Genomic DNA, 16,112 nt, shown 5'->3' on the forward strand with positions numbered 1-16,112 from the left:
AAGAAACACTCTTAAAATTTTAAATCTTGTCAGGATCCTGACACCTTTAATGACAAATCAATATTAAGATACATGTGATTGTAGTCCAAAGCATCAGTTCTTATACAAAAAAGACTGACAAGAATTATTGTCATAAGCCCCATTTTTCGAGTAAAAAATTTTATTCAAAATTGATTTCTTATCAATAGCCGCCAAGCGATAGCTGGGTCTTTTAATGGCCTCCTTTTGGATTTTTCCTATTCAGACAATTTGAATTGTGTTGGTGTGCTGTCTTCTCTTTCTCAAGATGTGTTCACACATTTTTGCAATTTTTGAAGTCATGCTGGATTGGTGATGTTGATCACACCATAACAGGAAGTTGAGCAAAAAAGAGAGTTGCGGTGTGAATTTTTTTCACTCCAATTTTAAAGTGGAATAAAAAAACCTTTAACAAATTTTTAGTTCTTCAGAGCTAAATTTTGTTCACGTTTGGTAATTTGATTTCTTCTAACATCTATCTTTCAAGTTTTTTATTAGAGTCGGCAAATATTTTTTGAAGTCGTTTCCAAGTCAAAACAGTGTCGTTTTTTCGGTGGTTTTGTGAATAAAAACTCCATGATTTATTTTAGGACTTTTCCTGCCATGTTTTTTTATTTCGTCAAGATTTTTGCTACTACCATTTGACGTTGAAACCACTTCAAATCTTCTTTTTGTTCATTCATTCAGGCAATTTCAGCTGAGTTGCTTGCGTGACGTCAGTTTTCACTCTTAGTGGAGTGAGCTTTTTTGTTGATTCGCGTGATTAAGGTTTTGAGCACACGTGACTTACCTCACTCTCAAAAATAACTTCCGCCCTCTAAAATAAAGTTTTCGGATTTTTTCCGTTTGTACCCCTTAGCTTAGCAGGTGCATAAACATCCGAATTTTCGTTACTTTAATTCAAGAAGATAAGATCAAGTGATTGCACGTCACTCCAATTGAAGATTATTTATCAGCACCTAATAAACTATACAGTTGAAGTAACAATTCTGCATTTAATGAACAGAAAAACTTTTTTGGTCTGTTTTTTATAATCTTCGTGAGACTGCAGACCAACAAAGCTATCCAATTTTTTTCTGACAATCTGCCAGCTATGATTTCACTGGTTTCAGGAACTGCTTATTTTATATGCCAATTATTATCAAGATCTGAGCAAGTTGCGCGAGACATTTTTGTATATTTTGATAATATCGTTTCGAGATCTTTGCAAGGGGTTCCAAGAAATTGTTGTTCAAGATCTTGGCAAGATGCATCAAATTTTGAAACAATGAATGTGACCTTTTTATGTCATGGCAAGAAGTGTCAAGTTTTGTCTCACGGGTACATTCTCATTTACCTTCGAAAGCAAGGAGTGAGTGATGGTTATTTTATCAACTCCATCAACAGCATATAAAATACACTCAATGTTTGTTTGACTGCCGATATAGCGTTCATATTTGAAGTGGAAAATATTGGACCCAAAACTGCCCTGGTGCAATCCTAATTCATTTAGAGGAGGTTTTTGATGTTCGTACAAATTCTGTACTATGGGCATGACTCTAGAAGGCAGCATGTAACCTCAAACAATGTGTTTGTAATAATTATAAAATAAAAATAGCGTCATGAGTTAAGACCGAAAAATTAATTGAGCAAATGAAGCCGATTTCATTTTTTCACACTAAAAGCTCATTATACCCGCATCTTTTAAAGTGCATTCCATTAGACTCAAAACAGTGATGTCGCGACTGCCAGGCTTCACTTTGACATAATAAAAGCGTGCGTGCGGTGCTCTCAGTAGTGACCATAAAAGAACTGTCAAGCTACCTAATTCCTAGTTAAAGACGAGCAGAGGTCTTTCCTATGATGGGGAAAATTTTTTTATGGGTTGAACAAATTTCTTTTATAAGCATTTTGGGTCAAGCATGGTTTCGATATGCCACTTTTTAGTCAGATATTGTTTTTTATAAGTCCATGTATAAACCTGGGAATTACTTGCTATGATGATTACACATGAGAAAATATTGTTTGATATTGCAGACTTTGTCGAAGGTGTTACAATCATAACTGAAGTTAAGGATTCTGCTGCTGTTACCGATTTGAGCTGCCTCACAAGTCTCAATACATGCATCGATCCGGACACAGGGGTATTTTTTGCTCAACAGTTTACGAGTCAGGGGTTGCTTCCTGGAGCCAGCTATTTTGTTGAAATTTATGGATCTACAGGGCCAGCAAAATCAACGCCAAAGACATTACAGCACATCGAACGTAAGTTTTCATTTTATTCAATAAGCACTTCTTTATTAATCAAAATCGTTTAGCAATGTGTAGAAGTGAATTGAATTTTCAACAAAATGAAAAACAAAAATAGCCAACTAAAAAAGTTTTTTATGAAAAGGCGTGGTTTCCAAGAGTCATAACACACCAGTTCGAACAACAAACAATACCGATGTTAGAAATTGTTTTACAAGAAAACAGATGGGTACTTCAATTGATGAAACTAAGTTACAAGTTTGCAAAACGAAGAATTACTTTGAGATTGTAGAAGACAAATCAATTCAAAATCAATTAAGACAAAAAGCTATAAACTGACGGCATTAATTAGGATCCGTGTTCTCTCAAAAAGAGTTAATGAGAACGGTTCACACCATTTATCAGAATAAATCTACAGAAGGAAAAAAACTACATGAAAAAGAAATCAGAAATACAAAAAAGTAGAAGAAAAATCTGTCAAAGCCATTTAAACAATAAGCTAATCACAAAAACATTTATAGAAGGATAATTGAATTTATTTGCAAAGCCAATGAGACTCGTCATTTTTTAAAAAGGTGCCAGAACTCACAAACGAAACGCAAATCAGAAAAAAACTCACAAAAAACTCAAAAAATCACAAAATTTTTACAAAAATTTGAAGTATCAAATCGCAGGAATTAAAGCTTTTCATTTTGAATTAAAACATTTACTAATACCTCAACGGAAAACCAATAAAACCTGTCGTTTATCAATATAAATCTGCGACTACAAGACAAAGATTGAGTGAGGCAAAAACATAAATGCAAGGAAAAATTGCAAAAAGGTCTCAAAGACATCAAAGCCGTAACATAATGACTGAAGACTTTCATTTTTCCCAACTCAGCCCAATTTCAAAGCCAGTAGAAACATTAATTAATTGTGGTAATTAATAACATTAATTAATAACAATAATTAATAACATTATTTGTGATAATGTGACAAAACTTTAACAAAGAACAACAATTATGAAGAAAAATCCAAAATTGACAAGGTTAAACTTGCAGTACCGAAGTCATAAAACCAATAAATCAATTATATCAACTTTTTTAACCTTAAAGAAGATGACTTGTTTATAGTCAGGCCTAGCTACAACAGCAAGAAGACTAAGCAGAAGAGCAAAGTTTAAAAAAAAAACAACCTTAAACAATTTTTTGCGTTTTTTGAGAAAAATTTACAACAGGTGTAAACAAAATCGCGTCAAATGTCTAATGTTTACAAGATGATAAAAAATAACTCTTCGAAGAGAACACAATTCAAAAATGTCTTTTCACTTCAATATTCTACGCTTGACATATTCTAGTGATAGCGATACTAGTGATAGTGAAGTTTACTAGTGATACCCACAACCCTCTATAATGATTATATCGATGGACCAAAATTTACTGAACAAAAATAAAAACAATCCAGTTGAGCAAATAGTTCCACTCCACTAAGTTTGGATTAAAAAAATGTATACTTGTGAGAAGTTTGCAATGTCTAATGAAATTTATAAGAAAAACAAATAATGGATAATAGATAAATGCATTTTGTGAATTACTAATGGGCAGTTGTCAGTAAGATGGTTCTTGAGAATTTTTGGGTTGGGTTATTAAAAAAATCTTGAGGCAATTAGGACAGAAAGGCTGAAAACCAATTTTAAGCTAAATGTATGCGTTGTGCACACAAACCCTAAATTCATCGTTTTAAGGCAGAAGTGAACTATGTTCGGCATAATGGTGTCAATTATTCAGCTACTCTAAGTTTATATCCTAGCATGCAGTTTAACAATATTTGGTTCCGTATTATGATTCAATTTTGAATATAAGTGCTTCAAAAATATTGAAACGCGCAATTGATGGTGGTTTTACACTATTCGTTTTTTACGAGAAGTTATTGTCATAGGTCCAAACCCAGTCATCAGCCTGGAATCATTCAACGTGTTTGAAAACATGCTGCAAATTTCATGGCTTCCTCCTCAAGTCGGGAGTCTTAGAGGGTTCTATATCACAATGCAATTCCCAGATGGAACGAATGTCTCTCAACCAAGGTAAAGATAACTAAACAAGAACCACTTTTTCTTGAATTTTTCGTTAAGAATGTTGATTTCTGTAACTTAATTGCCTGTCGTTGTTACGTTTCCTCATCATCTTGTTCCCTTTTGAAAAAATTGAGATTGTTTTATTTGTGGTGTAGTCCTCAGCGAGAAATGCTCCTCTATCTTTTTCATCGAGCCTCTCCAACATCAATACACTCAATAGACCCCTTATCGAAACACCCGCTCCCCCAAACGTCCGCAACCCCACTGACTCCAAATTGATATTGTTAGGGTGATCACTTCGACTCTGCTTTGCAGTTGAAGCAACTTATACAGCGTGAATGGTCCTTTGGCTGTCCATGATTTCCGGGGTTGAAGTTTCTTTGATTTCATTAATGGATTATATATGATTTCGTACTGTCCATAGTCAATTTCTGAGCACTGCTTGCTATGAAAGCAACAAAATCAACTTTATTTTGTTGATTTCAAATTAGGTCGTAATCAGAAATTGAGTATGGACAGTATGAAATCATATATGCTTCATATATGAAATCAAAGAAACGAATGAATTTAAAGTTTTCATATATGATTCATAGATGATGCCAATTAACTCATAAATGAAACATTCGTAAAGTGCAATACTTCAGGCTCAAAAATAGTGTATGTTCCTTGCATGAGATGAAAGATGTATGATCTTAGTATGATATATAAGAACTCAGAAATGATCCTATATATTAAACCAAATATACTACCATTTATTATCCTAGTTGGAAAGCAAAGAAAACCCGGGTTGACGTCAAAATTGATAAAGTTGTAAAATTACAACTTCCTATTATGTCGTCTATGAAAAGTTGTAATCCTAAAACTTTCATATTATGAAAGTTGTAAATTAACAAATTTTCAGAGAAATCATGAACACGCCTAAAACGAAGCACAAGTACTTTGTTTCAAAAAATTAGTAAGAAAAAAATTGGAAAAAGTTTCTTTTCAGTTATACCGTACTTATGGAAAAGTTGTAGTCATGGAACTTCATAATAATTTTTTTTGCAACCTAAGAATTAGAGATCAAAACTGCCAGACGTTTCAAAAAATTGTTATTCAACAAAAAACTGAAGTCTGCGCCTCATGTCACCTTTTTTGCATTTTTTCATGGAAAAATGGTAGTCATAAAACTTCATAAAGCAAAAACAAATGTAAGTGCTTCTTAACAGCCAAAATTAATGTAATGCGTGACTTGATAACGTTTTTTCAGTGCCGATTAAACTAGTCACACTTGATGTATGCAAAATGAAATTTAATAAAACGTTTATTTTGTATTGTTCTGAAAATCAGTGTTTTAAAATTGTTATCACCGGTAAAGTACGTAAAAAGCTTTCTATTTAGGCCCGAGAGAAAAATTGTTTTGTGGCAGAAAGTTTGGACCACGATTTCTGAATTTAAGCTGTGTAATGGCCTCAGTGGCACTGTTGTTCTGCTATAGAACGCTTTTAAGGATTATAAATTTATTAACACTATTAGCACTGATAACCTTTTACCTTTGCTGGACGACACTGAAAACATTAAAAAATCTGTTATTACCCGATTTCAGAAAAAAAAAACAGGGAACGCACCTAAATTAAGGTCGGGAAAAAACCCACCCACAATATCCCCACGGATTTAGACCCCACAGAAAGAAACCCCAATTGACTATCAATGAGCAGCACATAAAGCGCATTTGGCCATACCTCAATGGCCCGAAAAATTTTAAAAGAAAACAATTATCAGCCCTAATACACAACCGAATATCGTGGAATATATTGCTTGAAGGTATACACAACTGAATAACTATCTTCAGATTACCCCCAGCATCGCTGAAAAAGAATAAAAATTCATTGTTTTTTTTCAGTTTTACTTGTATTGTCTTGGCTCTTTGCTCATAAAACTAAAAATCCATTTTTCCCAAAAAAAATGCAAGCTTTTGAATTGTTTTACAATCATTGCATGACTACTAGGAATCCTTACAAATTATATATTACAAAAAAAAGATTACATCAAATTAATTTTCTTGAAATATCTCAGAGATGACATGCTTTTTTCGTGCTATAAGTGTCTTCTTCCATAATGGAGGGCATTTTGAAAAGTCGCATTTTTGCATGGTACTTGCATGTTTTCTAAGGAATCATACAAATTATTTATGTTCTTGTGTGGTTACTATGAACCATATGACTTAGTATGGCTTTGCTCGTACTTTTAGCGGCAGTGCGATGCGATACATAGCCCGAGACCTGATTCCTGGGGAAATCTATTTATTCTATGTGTTCACTGTGGCTGATGAAGAGGCATTGGTCAGATCAGAACCCGCAACTCTCGTTCAAGGAACCTGTGAGTTCAGTTCTATGCACGTAGAAGGCAAATGAAAAACTATGAACGCTTAAAAATCGTTCGTGCTCTAATTTCTGAAAAAAAAATCAAAAATTTTTCTGGATATCTTAAGCTAACAGTGAGTGAGCGCATTGATTTCAATTTAAGAGATAGAGAGAATCTTTGCAAGAGTTTGGAGAGTGTTGAACAGAAAACATGTATTACGCAAGATCTTGCTAGATTCAGCAAAAAATACAAGCACTCGATATATGACCTTTCAAGTGCAAAATCGAGAAAATTATGAAAAATACTTCTTTTACTACCTTTTTTTGACTGACGATGCTAATCGTGAAATATTAAAATTTTAGGGAGTTCGTATACAATACACGTCTCCTTCAACTTATTGGAAGTACAACCGTGAACAAAATTTAAAGTCCGAAAAATCTCTGTCTTCTCTGTTTCTCCTATTTTTTCCAAACCAATGAAAACTTTCTCAAATCACTTTTACTGTAGATCCCAAGACACCTTTGAGCATAGTGGCTACTGAGAATGTTGACTCAGATGGCCGAACGTTCACAATCACAGTTACACCCCCCGATGGAGGAAAATGGAGTGGCTTCGAAATAATCGAGATTGATGACATTTCTGCTACGAGCTCAAATGTTTCAAACAATGTTGATAGTACTGAAGATTTCAAAGTCGTACAGAGGGAAACTCCTTCCAGTTTTCCCATACCTTTCCCTTCTGATTCGGATGTAGTTAATGTTTCCCTGGCCAGATTTGGAGCTGTCTATCGCGTGAACGTGAAGAGTGTTAGCGACTTCAATTTACGAAGCGTGGGAGTAGCTGATACCTTTGTCATGACCCGTAAGTTTTCAGGAGGGGGGGGGGTCAAAAAAATTAAGCAGTGCCGGGTTATTGTTTTCCTGTTTGAAAAGTGCGTACCTAAATTGTAACTCAAGGACCTGGCGAAACGAAACTTCAATTTACTTGATTATAGCTATTTGTAAGATTACTCGCGGATCAGGGTCCTGTAGAATACCATCGGTCAATCCTGTTAACTGTGATAAAAGTCCATTAATGATTAATTCTATTAACCATTACCACGTCCGGACACGAACACACGAAAGTCCTGCAATAGGGCCTTTGCATCTGCTGCGGTTGGAACTTAGGCATGTTGCAACTGGGTTAGTCTAGATATACAAAATTCTGGTCTGGGGAACTCTTCACGCTTGGGCAGCGTGGATGCAATTATAACTTAAATTCTAATCTACTTTTAAGCAATGATTTTTCTAAGACTTTTCACAATGTTTCTGTCGTACAGATTAGCAATCTGTAGATTGAGTTGATTCGCGGTGCCGATTTAATCAAACTTAGTATTCCAATTTGTTGGCTTATTCGTGGAGCGAATCGACGCTTAATTTTGATGCTTGTTGAGATTATATTCTGAATACAGAATTATTGTAGATTTGGCGGAGCGAAAGTTCGTTCTCTTTTCGAATGGTTAATTCGCTTACCGAAATAAGCTTAATTTGTATCTTATCTGAATTAAGACTTTAGCGGAGCGGAATCTAGTTTAAGAGAGAGACAACTAAATTGAATTCAAAAAATGAGCAGAATGATTCCAAAATAAGATTAACTAAAACTGATCAACAATTTGTTCACAATACTACCTTTCCAATTGCGACAACTTAAAATCACGAGACAACATGAACAGACAAAAGATATCATACACAGGATGTAAAAAAATTAAAAGTGTGAAAACATAGGATTTGATCTTCAGAACAAGAACTAAAGTATGAATGAAATAATAGTAAATGAAAATGAACTAAATTGATTTAACTTAAAATGAACTTGATTAGCTGCACCAAATCAATAGCCCCCAGACTAATATGTACTATTGTACCGCATTTCCCCCTTGACAAAAATAAATGACAAAGTTATTTATCAGAAAATTAATAATCATATGTACTGGTTAAATAATTAATACTATATTGTTTTGAATCAGAATTGTTTTAAATGTCAACAGTTTTGGTTAAATGTTTTAGTCGCTATCACTTTCATAATATCTTTCGGCCTCACTGACCGTCATTGATGATTCTGGTCCTTCATTATTGGGCGAGACGTAGAATTGTGTAGGATACGATTGTGTTGGTGAATATGGGCCGACTGTTAAGTCAGTTTCGCTTTGATGAGTTCGGGCAGCGGCTGTTTTTATGGCGGAGATTATCGATTTGTTTTGGATTTCTTGTTGCTTGATGATTTGTCTTCTTTTGTTTCTCCCAATTACACCAGGACTGGATGTTGTAGGGGGACAAGTTTGTACTGATGTGACGGACTCATCTGATTCGGTAACCGAGGGTGTTGAACGTTTTCGTTTTGAAGGAATTAATGCTGCAGAGACTTTTGTAGCGGCTTTACGTTTTGATCTGCTAGGTGGCTCCGCTATAACAATTGAAGTAGATGGCATCTCCATTGGCACCGCGAAATCACTTCTTATTTCGGTTGGTTGTTTTGGTGGTGCTGTTGATAATGATATTTTTGGTTTAGTGGGCATTCGTACCCGAAGAGCGAGTGTGACATTAGAATGTATTGAAGAAACCGTACTGACATCATCGGCTAATTTTCTGTGCTTCATGCGTTTTCCTCCCTCTAGCTTCTTCCTTGATTCTTTCGCGTGATGGCTGATCACTTCCCCGGTTCTTTTTCCCGTTGGTATCTTTGGTCGTCGATTTGCGTAGACCTGTAGTTCGGTTTGACTACTCTAAGTCTGAATTTCTGATAGTTACGTCTCTTTTTCCTGGTTCTTTAATGGCTGAAGTGAATGTATTCGTTTTTACTACCGAAGATCCAGGCGCTAACACGTCGTATAAGCCATCGAGACTTTTCTTTGATCGTTTTGTGCGCGGTCTCTTTTTCGCAAGTTTTACTTCTAATGAAGCTTCTGTTCGTGGTACTGATTGTCCTACGTCTGCTGGGGAATCACTCTTGATTCCTTGTTCGGGTCCTCGTTTTTTCTTTTTGTCGCATCTTTGCTCAGTCTGTCTTTGTTCATCTCAATTTCTGTGTCGCTGCGTCCTTCATTGTTCCAATTTTCATCAGCAATGAGTTCCTCCCATTGGACCGTCTTCAAATCTAAATATTTATTTAAAATATTTTTGTAGGTTAGATTTTTTGGATCTGGTTTAGTCGTTATAATACTTAACGGAGTATTCGCCTTTCTACCAAAATGTGCCTCAATTGGTGATATATTAATAGTCTTTTGAGGATATATTTGGAGCTGAAAATTATTGATTTTATTGATGCTTTCACATTGAATTGATTTCGCGCCGCCGTTTTAATGCAAGCTAATCGATTCTTGATTGTTTGAATTAGCCTTTCAACTAAACCAATTGCTCTGTGATCGTGTATTGGAGCTTCAATTAACTGTATGTTATTTTGACTAAAAAATGTTTTAACTTGTTGTCTCGTTTGGCATCAAGCTTGATCCAATCTAATTGTACGGGGTATACCGTGCAGCAAAACATATTCTTGAAAAAATTTCAAAATATTATCTGCATTAGCTCTATCAAATACTTCTGCTGTTGGAAATTTTGAAAATCGATCAATACATGCAAGAAAGTAAATCTCTTGATTTTTTTCATTATAGATTGGTCCTCAAAATCAATTTGAATTTCTTCATTTGGAACTTTGCATAACTTTAATGGTGCCCCTTTATTAGCAGGTATAATAGATTTTAAATTTTTACCAATCTTGACACAGGGGTTGCAATTTGCGGTTTTTGTATCTATGTCCCTGTGCATATATGGCCACCACGCGTGAGTTGCCATATCGGTCATCCCCCATGTTCCAGGATGAGTTGCATGGATGACGTCCACATATGCGTCTTTGATTGCATGGGGATGGGCTATCCTGTCATCAATGCAGACACATCCATTCTTAACATATAGGTCGTTCCAGAAGGAATGTATATAGGGTGATATCTGCTTGCATCGGTCCTCTTTTTCGGTCAGGATGCAATCTCGTATCTCTTTCAGAATCGCATCTTTAATTGTAAGGCTAGCCATCAGGGAACTGGAAAAGATCTTTCAGAGAGCGAAATTGAAGGAGTCCAAATAGAGATCATCTACTGAAGGCGAAGTGACTGTTGTCGTATCAGTGGTAGGTGTGATTGGCGTTGCGGGTACTGCTTGGGCTGATGACGGCCTGCTTCGTCTTCAAATCGTACTCTGGAGGGCGTCGATTGTTTGACTTGCATCAATATTTCATCGTCGGAATTTGATTGAGACATCATGTAGACTTTATTGAATTTGTTTGCGATTCGTTGGAAATTGTTTAATTCAGGTAGTGACTGTTTGGTAGAACGATTCAAGGCAAAAAGCGAGTGAGGAATGTTAGCTGTCTGGATTTGGATATTGGAATCTAAGATATTTGGTGTTAAATCGTTAATTGAGTTATCATTATTCGTAATTGTAGAATATTCTGGATTTCGCGGTGCGAATTCACTGCAGAATTTGTTAGAGGAATTTGGATTATTTGAGGCTCGTTCTGTAAGCGGATTTCGCGCTGCGAAATCGACGTAATTTTCTGCATTTAATAAGAAGCGTTTCGCACCGCGTTTAATTACATCCAATTTTGCTACTATAAATTGCTCGTCATATGCAGATATATTAACGGCTTTTTGTTGCGGGTCGCAAGAGATTTAATCCACTAATCCCATTTTTGAGCCAAGGAGATGATCAATTGAAAAATCAAATGGTAATAATCGATCTACCCAACGTGTCAATCTACTATTAAAAGATTTGTTGGATCTGTTCTCTCTCATGATTGAGAGAAGAGCCCTATGATCAGTTATTACAGTAAAGGGTTTGCCGTATAAATAATATTTAAAGTGTTCCACGGACCAGACAACACCCAAAAGTTCGAGCTCATTTATGCTATATCTGTCCTCACCAGAATTCAAGAATCGTGACGCAAATGCTGCTGTATGCCAACCATTAGCTGTTCGTTGTTCTAATGCACATTCCAAACCCTTACGTGAAGCATCGCATTTACTTCGTGTTTCTAATTCGGGGTTAAAATGTTTGTTTTCGGTAGTTTCCGCAATGCGTTCTTTAATCAATGACAACTGTTTTTCATGCTCGTCTGTCCAGAGAAATTTTGAATTTTTCATGAGCAGAGATCGGAGGGGGTAGCATAGTTGTGACAAATGAATTTTCTTAAATGGTGTACTGAACCCATAAACGATCGAAGTTTTTTTAAGATTGGTAGGTGCTGATAATTTTCCAATTGCATCCGTTTTATTTGATAGTGGAGTTACACCTGATTGTGTAATATTATGTCCAAGCCATTCAATTTTTTCTTTTGCGAAGTGACATTTTGCAAGATTTTTTCGGAGATTTTCTTGATCTAGTTTTATTAGACATTTTCGTACCAAATCCAGATGTTTTTCTATTCCACCTTTGCTCACTATCAATATATCGTCCAAGAAACAGAAAGTATTATCCAGACCTGAAAGGGTGCAATCAATAGATTTTGGAATACAGCTGGCATATCCATAAGACCGTAAAATCCAATTTTAAAACGATATGTGCCAGTCATATCTCCGCTAACGATATTAAAGTTACAATGGCGGGCCGTATCATTGTGTAACTTAAGTTGACTATAAGCGTACTGCAAATCAAGAGTTGTAAAATAAGCAGTCTCCTGCGGCGCCGTTGACAGTGTTTGTGAAATTGTTTGAATAAGCGAGTCTATGTTTGGCATTTCATACTAGTTTTTGTGAATGACTTTGTTTACAATTTTGGAATCTAGTGCTATTTTGATTGACTGATCCTTTTTCACTGTAATGACTATTGGAGAGATAAAAAATTGATCAGAACAATTGGTCAGTTTTTCTATATGTCCTTCGTTTAGCAGTTTTTCAAGTTCAATTTTTACTTTCGGTTGAAGATGTATTGGCACTTTTCTTCCTTTTTGATGTGTCACTCGATAATTTTTGTGAAATTTTGAGTTAACCGTGTGATGTTTAGATTTTCCAATTCAAGAGATCAAATCTGGGAATTATTTTGCTAACGACTTTTTTATCGCACAAGTTTGATCTATGTTATTGACTTCTAAATTCGGGCAAGGTTTCTGCGATATTATTATGCCTAATTGATCAAAAGATCTCGTCCGAGAATTGGTCGGAAACCATCAGCTACGACCGTAACTTTTACTTTCTGAATTTTCCAATCGTTGCATCGAACTGGCGTTTTCAAAGTGCCTAGAGTTTTGACAATGTCATTAGAAAAAAACTTTAATTCTAATGGTTTTTTCTCTGACCATTGTGATTGCGGACAGTTATACATAATTTCTTTAGCGAGCGACATATTAATAATAGTGCAACCGCTGCAGGAATCGAGAAGCAGATCAAATTCTGTATTTCCGATCGTTATCATCATATTTTTCAGTGCTGCTTGCGGTGAATTAATATTTTCTACTGTCGCAACGTAATTGTCGTCTGAAGAAACATAATCCGAATTAATTTGCTCGTTATAATTTATATAATTAACGTTTTGACTTTCCTGACTTGAATTTTGATCCGAAATTTCAGCAGTTTCTATATTATTAATACGATTATTTTGTTGTGTATTTCGTGCAGTGTTAAGTTTTCTTCGACATACCTTTGCGAAGTGATTGAGCAAACCACAGTGATTACATTTCTTACCCATAGCGGGGCAAAACTGGCGATGCGTTGGTGTCCAAGACTGACCACAACCACGACATTGACCAACTGATGCAAGGTTCACTACTGTTCTGCCTGATTGATTACCACGCACACTCGCGCCGCGAAATCGATTGATTGATTGTATTGCGTTTATTGTACTGGCAGTTGCACTGTTATTGGATGATTTTCTCTGCTGGTTCTGGTGGCCCATTTCCATTTTGACTGCAAAACTGAGTGCTCTTTCTGGGTCAATTGTATCGCGGAGAAGTTCCCGTTGAATATCATCATCCAACATGTTTGTGATGAAGATGTCCCTGATGATTACCTCCTCACAATTTTCAAAATCACAATTTTCAGCCAATTCTTTCAAGATGCTGTAGAATTGTTTCACCCTTTTTCTGCTTTCGAGAAAAGAACACATATCGATCGAGTGTGATATTTCGTGGACGGATAAAGGCTATCTCCATCATCTCCCAAAGTTTGAGGGTAGACAGGTCATAGATATTATCATGAGGAAATTTTTGTGTTAGCAAACGTCTTCCCTCTGTACCAATGCTTAGGTATAGAAGAGACACACATTTTTGGTCGCAAAGATTCCATGGCCGTTCCCCGCATAGTACTCCCGCTTCTGTTAACTTTTGACATTTTAACTCCCATTGCAACTTCAATTGACTGTTTCGTATCTGACGGTCTCTCTCCGTTTCCATTGTGGCATCTTCAATTGCTGATTCGTACTTTTTCCGCTGGTAGTCGAACCGTCGTAGGTTTCGGTTGTAACAGCGTGTCCAATGTGATATTCTCACGTGCGAGAATCGCAAGTTTGACCTGGATCCGCCATTTTTCCCATCTGATTGGTGGGTCCGACGTTGGACGTTCCCAAAATAGTTCTATCGACAATGGTGTTTTTCGAGATTCTCGAGCTGAGTGCGCCATGTCGTACAGATTAGCAATCTGTAGATTGAGTTGATTCGTGGTGCCGATTTATTCAAACTTTGTATTCCAATTTGTTTGCTTATTCGCGGAGCGAATCGACACTTAATTTTGTTGAGATTATATTCTGAATACAGAATTATTGTAGATTTGGCGGAGCGAAAGTTCGTCTTCTTTTCGAATGGTTATTTCGCTTACCGAAATAAGCTTAATTTGTATCTTTTCTGAATTAAAACTTTAGCGGAGCGGAATCTAGTTTAAGAGAGAGACAACTAAATTGAATTCAGAAAATGAGCAGAATGATTCCAAAATAAGATTAACTAAAACTGATCAACAATTTGTTCACAATACTACAATTCCAATTGCGGCAACTTAAAATCACGAGACAACATAAACAGACAAAAGATATCATACACAGGATGTAGACAAAATTAAAAGAGTGTGAAAACATAAGATTTGATCTTCAGAACAAGAACGAATGAATGAAATAATGGTAAATGAAAATGAACTAAATTGATTTAACTTAAAGTGAACTTGATTAGCTGCACCAAATCAATAGCCCCCAGACTAATATGTACTATTGTACCACAGTTTCTTATAGGATTCAAAGCTCACATAACGCACCTTCTACGGTTTGAAAAATTTTGAAGCACTAAAAATTACCTTTAATTATAAAGATATACAACTAAAAAATTGCACTTTTTGTAAATGTAACCACAACTTGACCCTATTTTTCATTAACGAAAAAGATATTTTTCAGATATGAGGCCATTCGATGAAAAACCAAAGATAATCCTGAACAACAATGACAGTGTATGTCTGCTGTGGGAAACAGACAAAACAAGCAAACATTTTGATGTTCTGATTATTGCAATGTATCAAAACGGACGAAATCTGATTGACCGCAGTGAGCAAATTATAGATAGTAAGGTTAGAGCACCCCTATCATTGTAACATAGTAAATCAGCACCGAATCAATTTTCATTTCTGTATTTTTTCAATGTCCATACCGATCATAAGTCGCGTTGGGTGTATTAGTATTGGATAATTTGTCCTGTAATAAGTCCCATCGACAAAATGGATGTGATTTATCACTTTTATGCTGACGACAGTCATTTTTTATTCGATTTTAATGTTTACAATTCGCAAAAGGTAAATCGATAAATTTGTGGTCGTCATTGAGTGGCAAGAAATGATTAGAGCGTTTTATTTCAAACTTTTGAACATTCAATGGTCAGGTTTCGGGTGACTGTGCTCGCTTCAATTCTTGTGACCAGACACTTGTGGCCAAGTCTGTAAAAAATCTAAGCATGTAAAAAATCTAAGCAAAACGCCGAAAGAACCATAAACTGCATAGAAGTTTCTCATAAAAGATATTTGAAAACAAAACAATATGAGACTAACCCGAGCCGACACTTCTTAGTAATCAAACTAAGATCATATATGATACCATACAAATCATAGACTATATCTTAGTGTGATCTTAATAAAACTTCCATTTTTTCATATATGATTTTCTATGATTTTTAAGAAATCATAAATGATCGTTGCATTAAAACAAAGAAACCAAACACAATTCTGTTCGGTTAAACGTCGAATAAGAACATATGTTTTGCTATGAGTACTAAGATATCATATATGATCTTAGTATGATTTTTAAGTAATCATATATGATCTTAGTATGACTTTTAAGAAAAATGATGAATGTGTCCAGGTTTTTTCGTGATACCTCTAAATATCTCAAATTGCAAGAAAAATTGTTTGCACTTTGGGCGAGTTTTCCTTTGCAGCCAAGAAAAAATAGAGGCTCTGATAGCTAAAATGACACAAAGG

At 35.5% G+C, this 16,112-nt stretch overlaps 1 protein-coding gene across 1 annotated transcript; it reads left to right on the top strand.

Moving 5' to 3' along the window:
* Positions 1-2,034: 2,034 nt before the first annotated feature.
* LOC142356202 (uncharacterized) lies at positions 2,035-15,209 on the top strand (the record flags this gene model as incomplete). Its single annotated transcript, XM_075408154.1, has 5 exons — positions 2,035-2,262; positions 4,168-4,312; positions 6,534-6,661; positions 7,154-7,507; positions 15,040-15,209. Coding segments are annotated over 5 exons (1,025 nt in total), but the record flags the coding sequence as incomplete, so codon positions are not given.
* Positions 15,210-16,112: the final 903 nt, after the last annotated feature.

This window comes from Convolutriloba macropyga, unplaced genomic scaffold (genome assembly GCF_964194025.1).
Source record: "Convolutriloba macropyga unplaced genomic scaffold, txConMacr16.3 SCAFFOLD_5163, whole genome shotgun sequence".
NCBI classification, from domain to species: Eukaryota; Metazoa; Xenacoelomorpha; order Acoela; family Convolutidae; genus Convolutriloba; species Convolutriloba macropyga.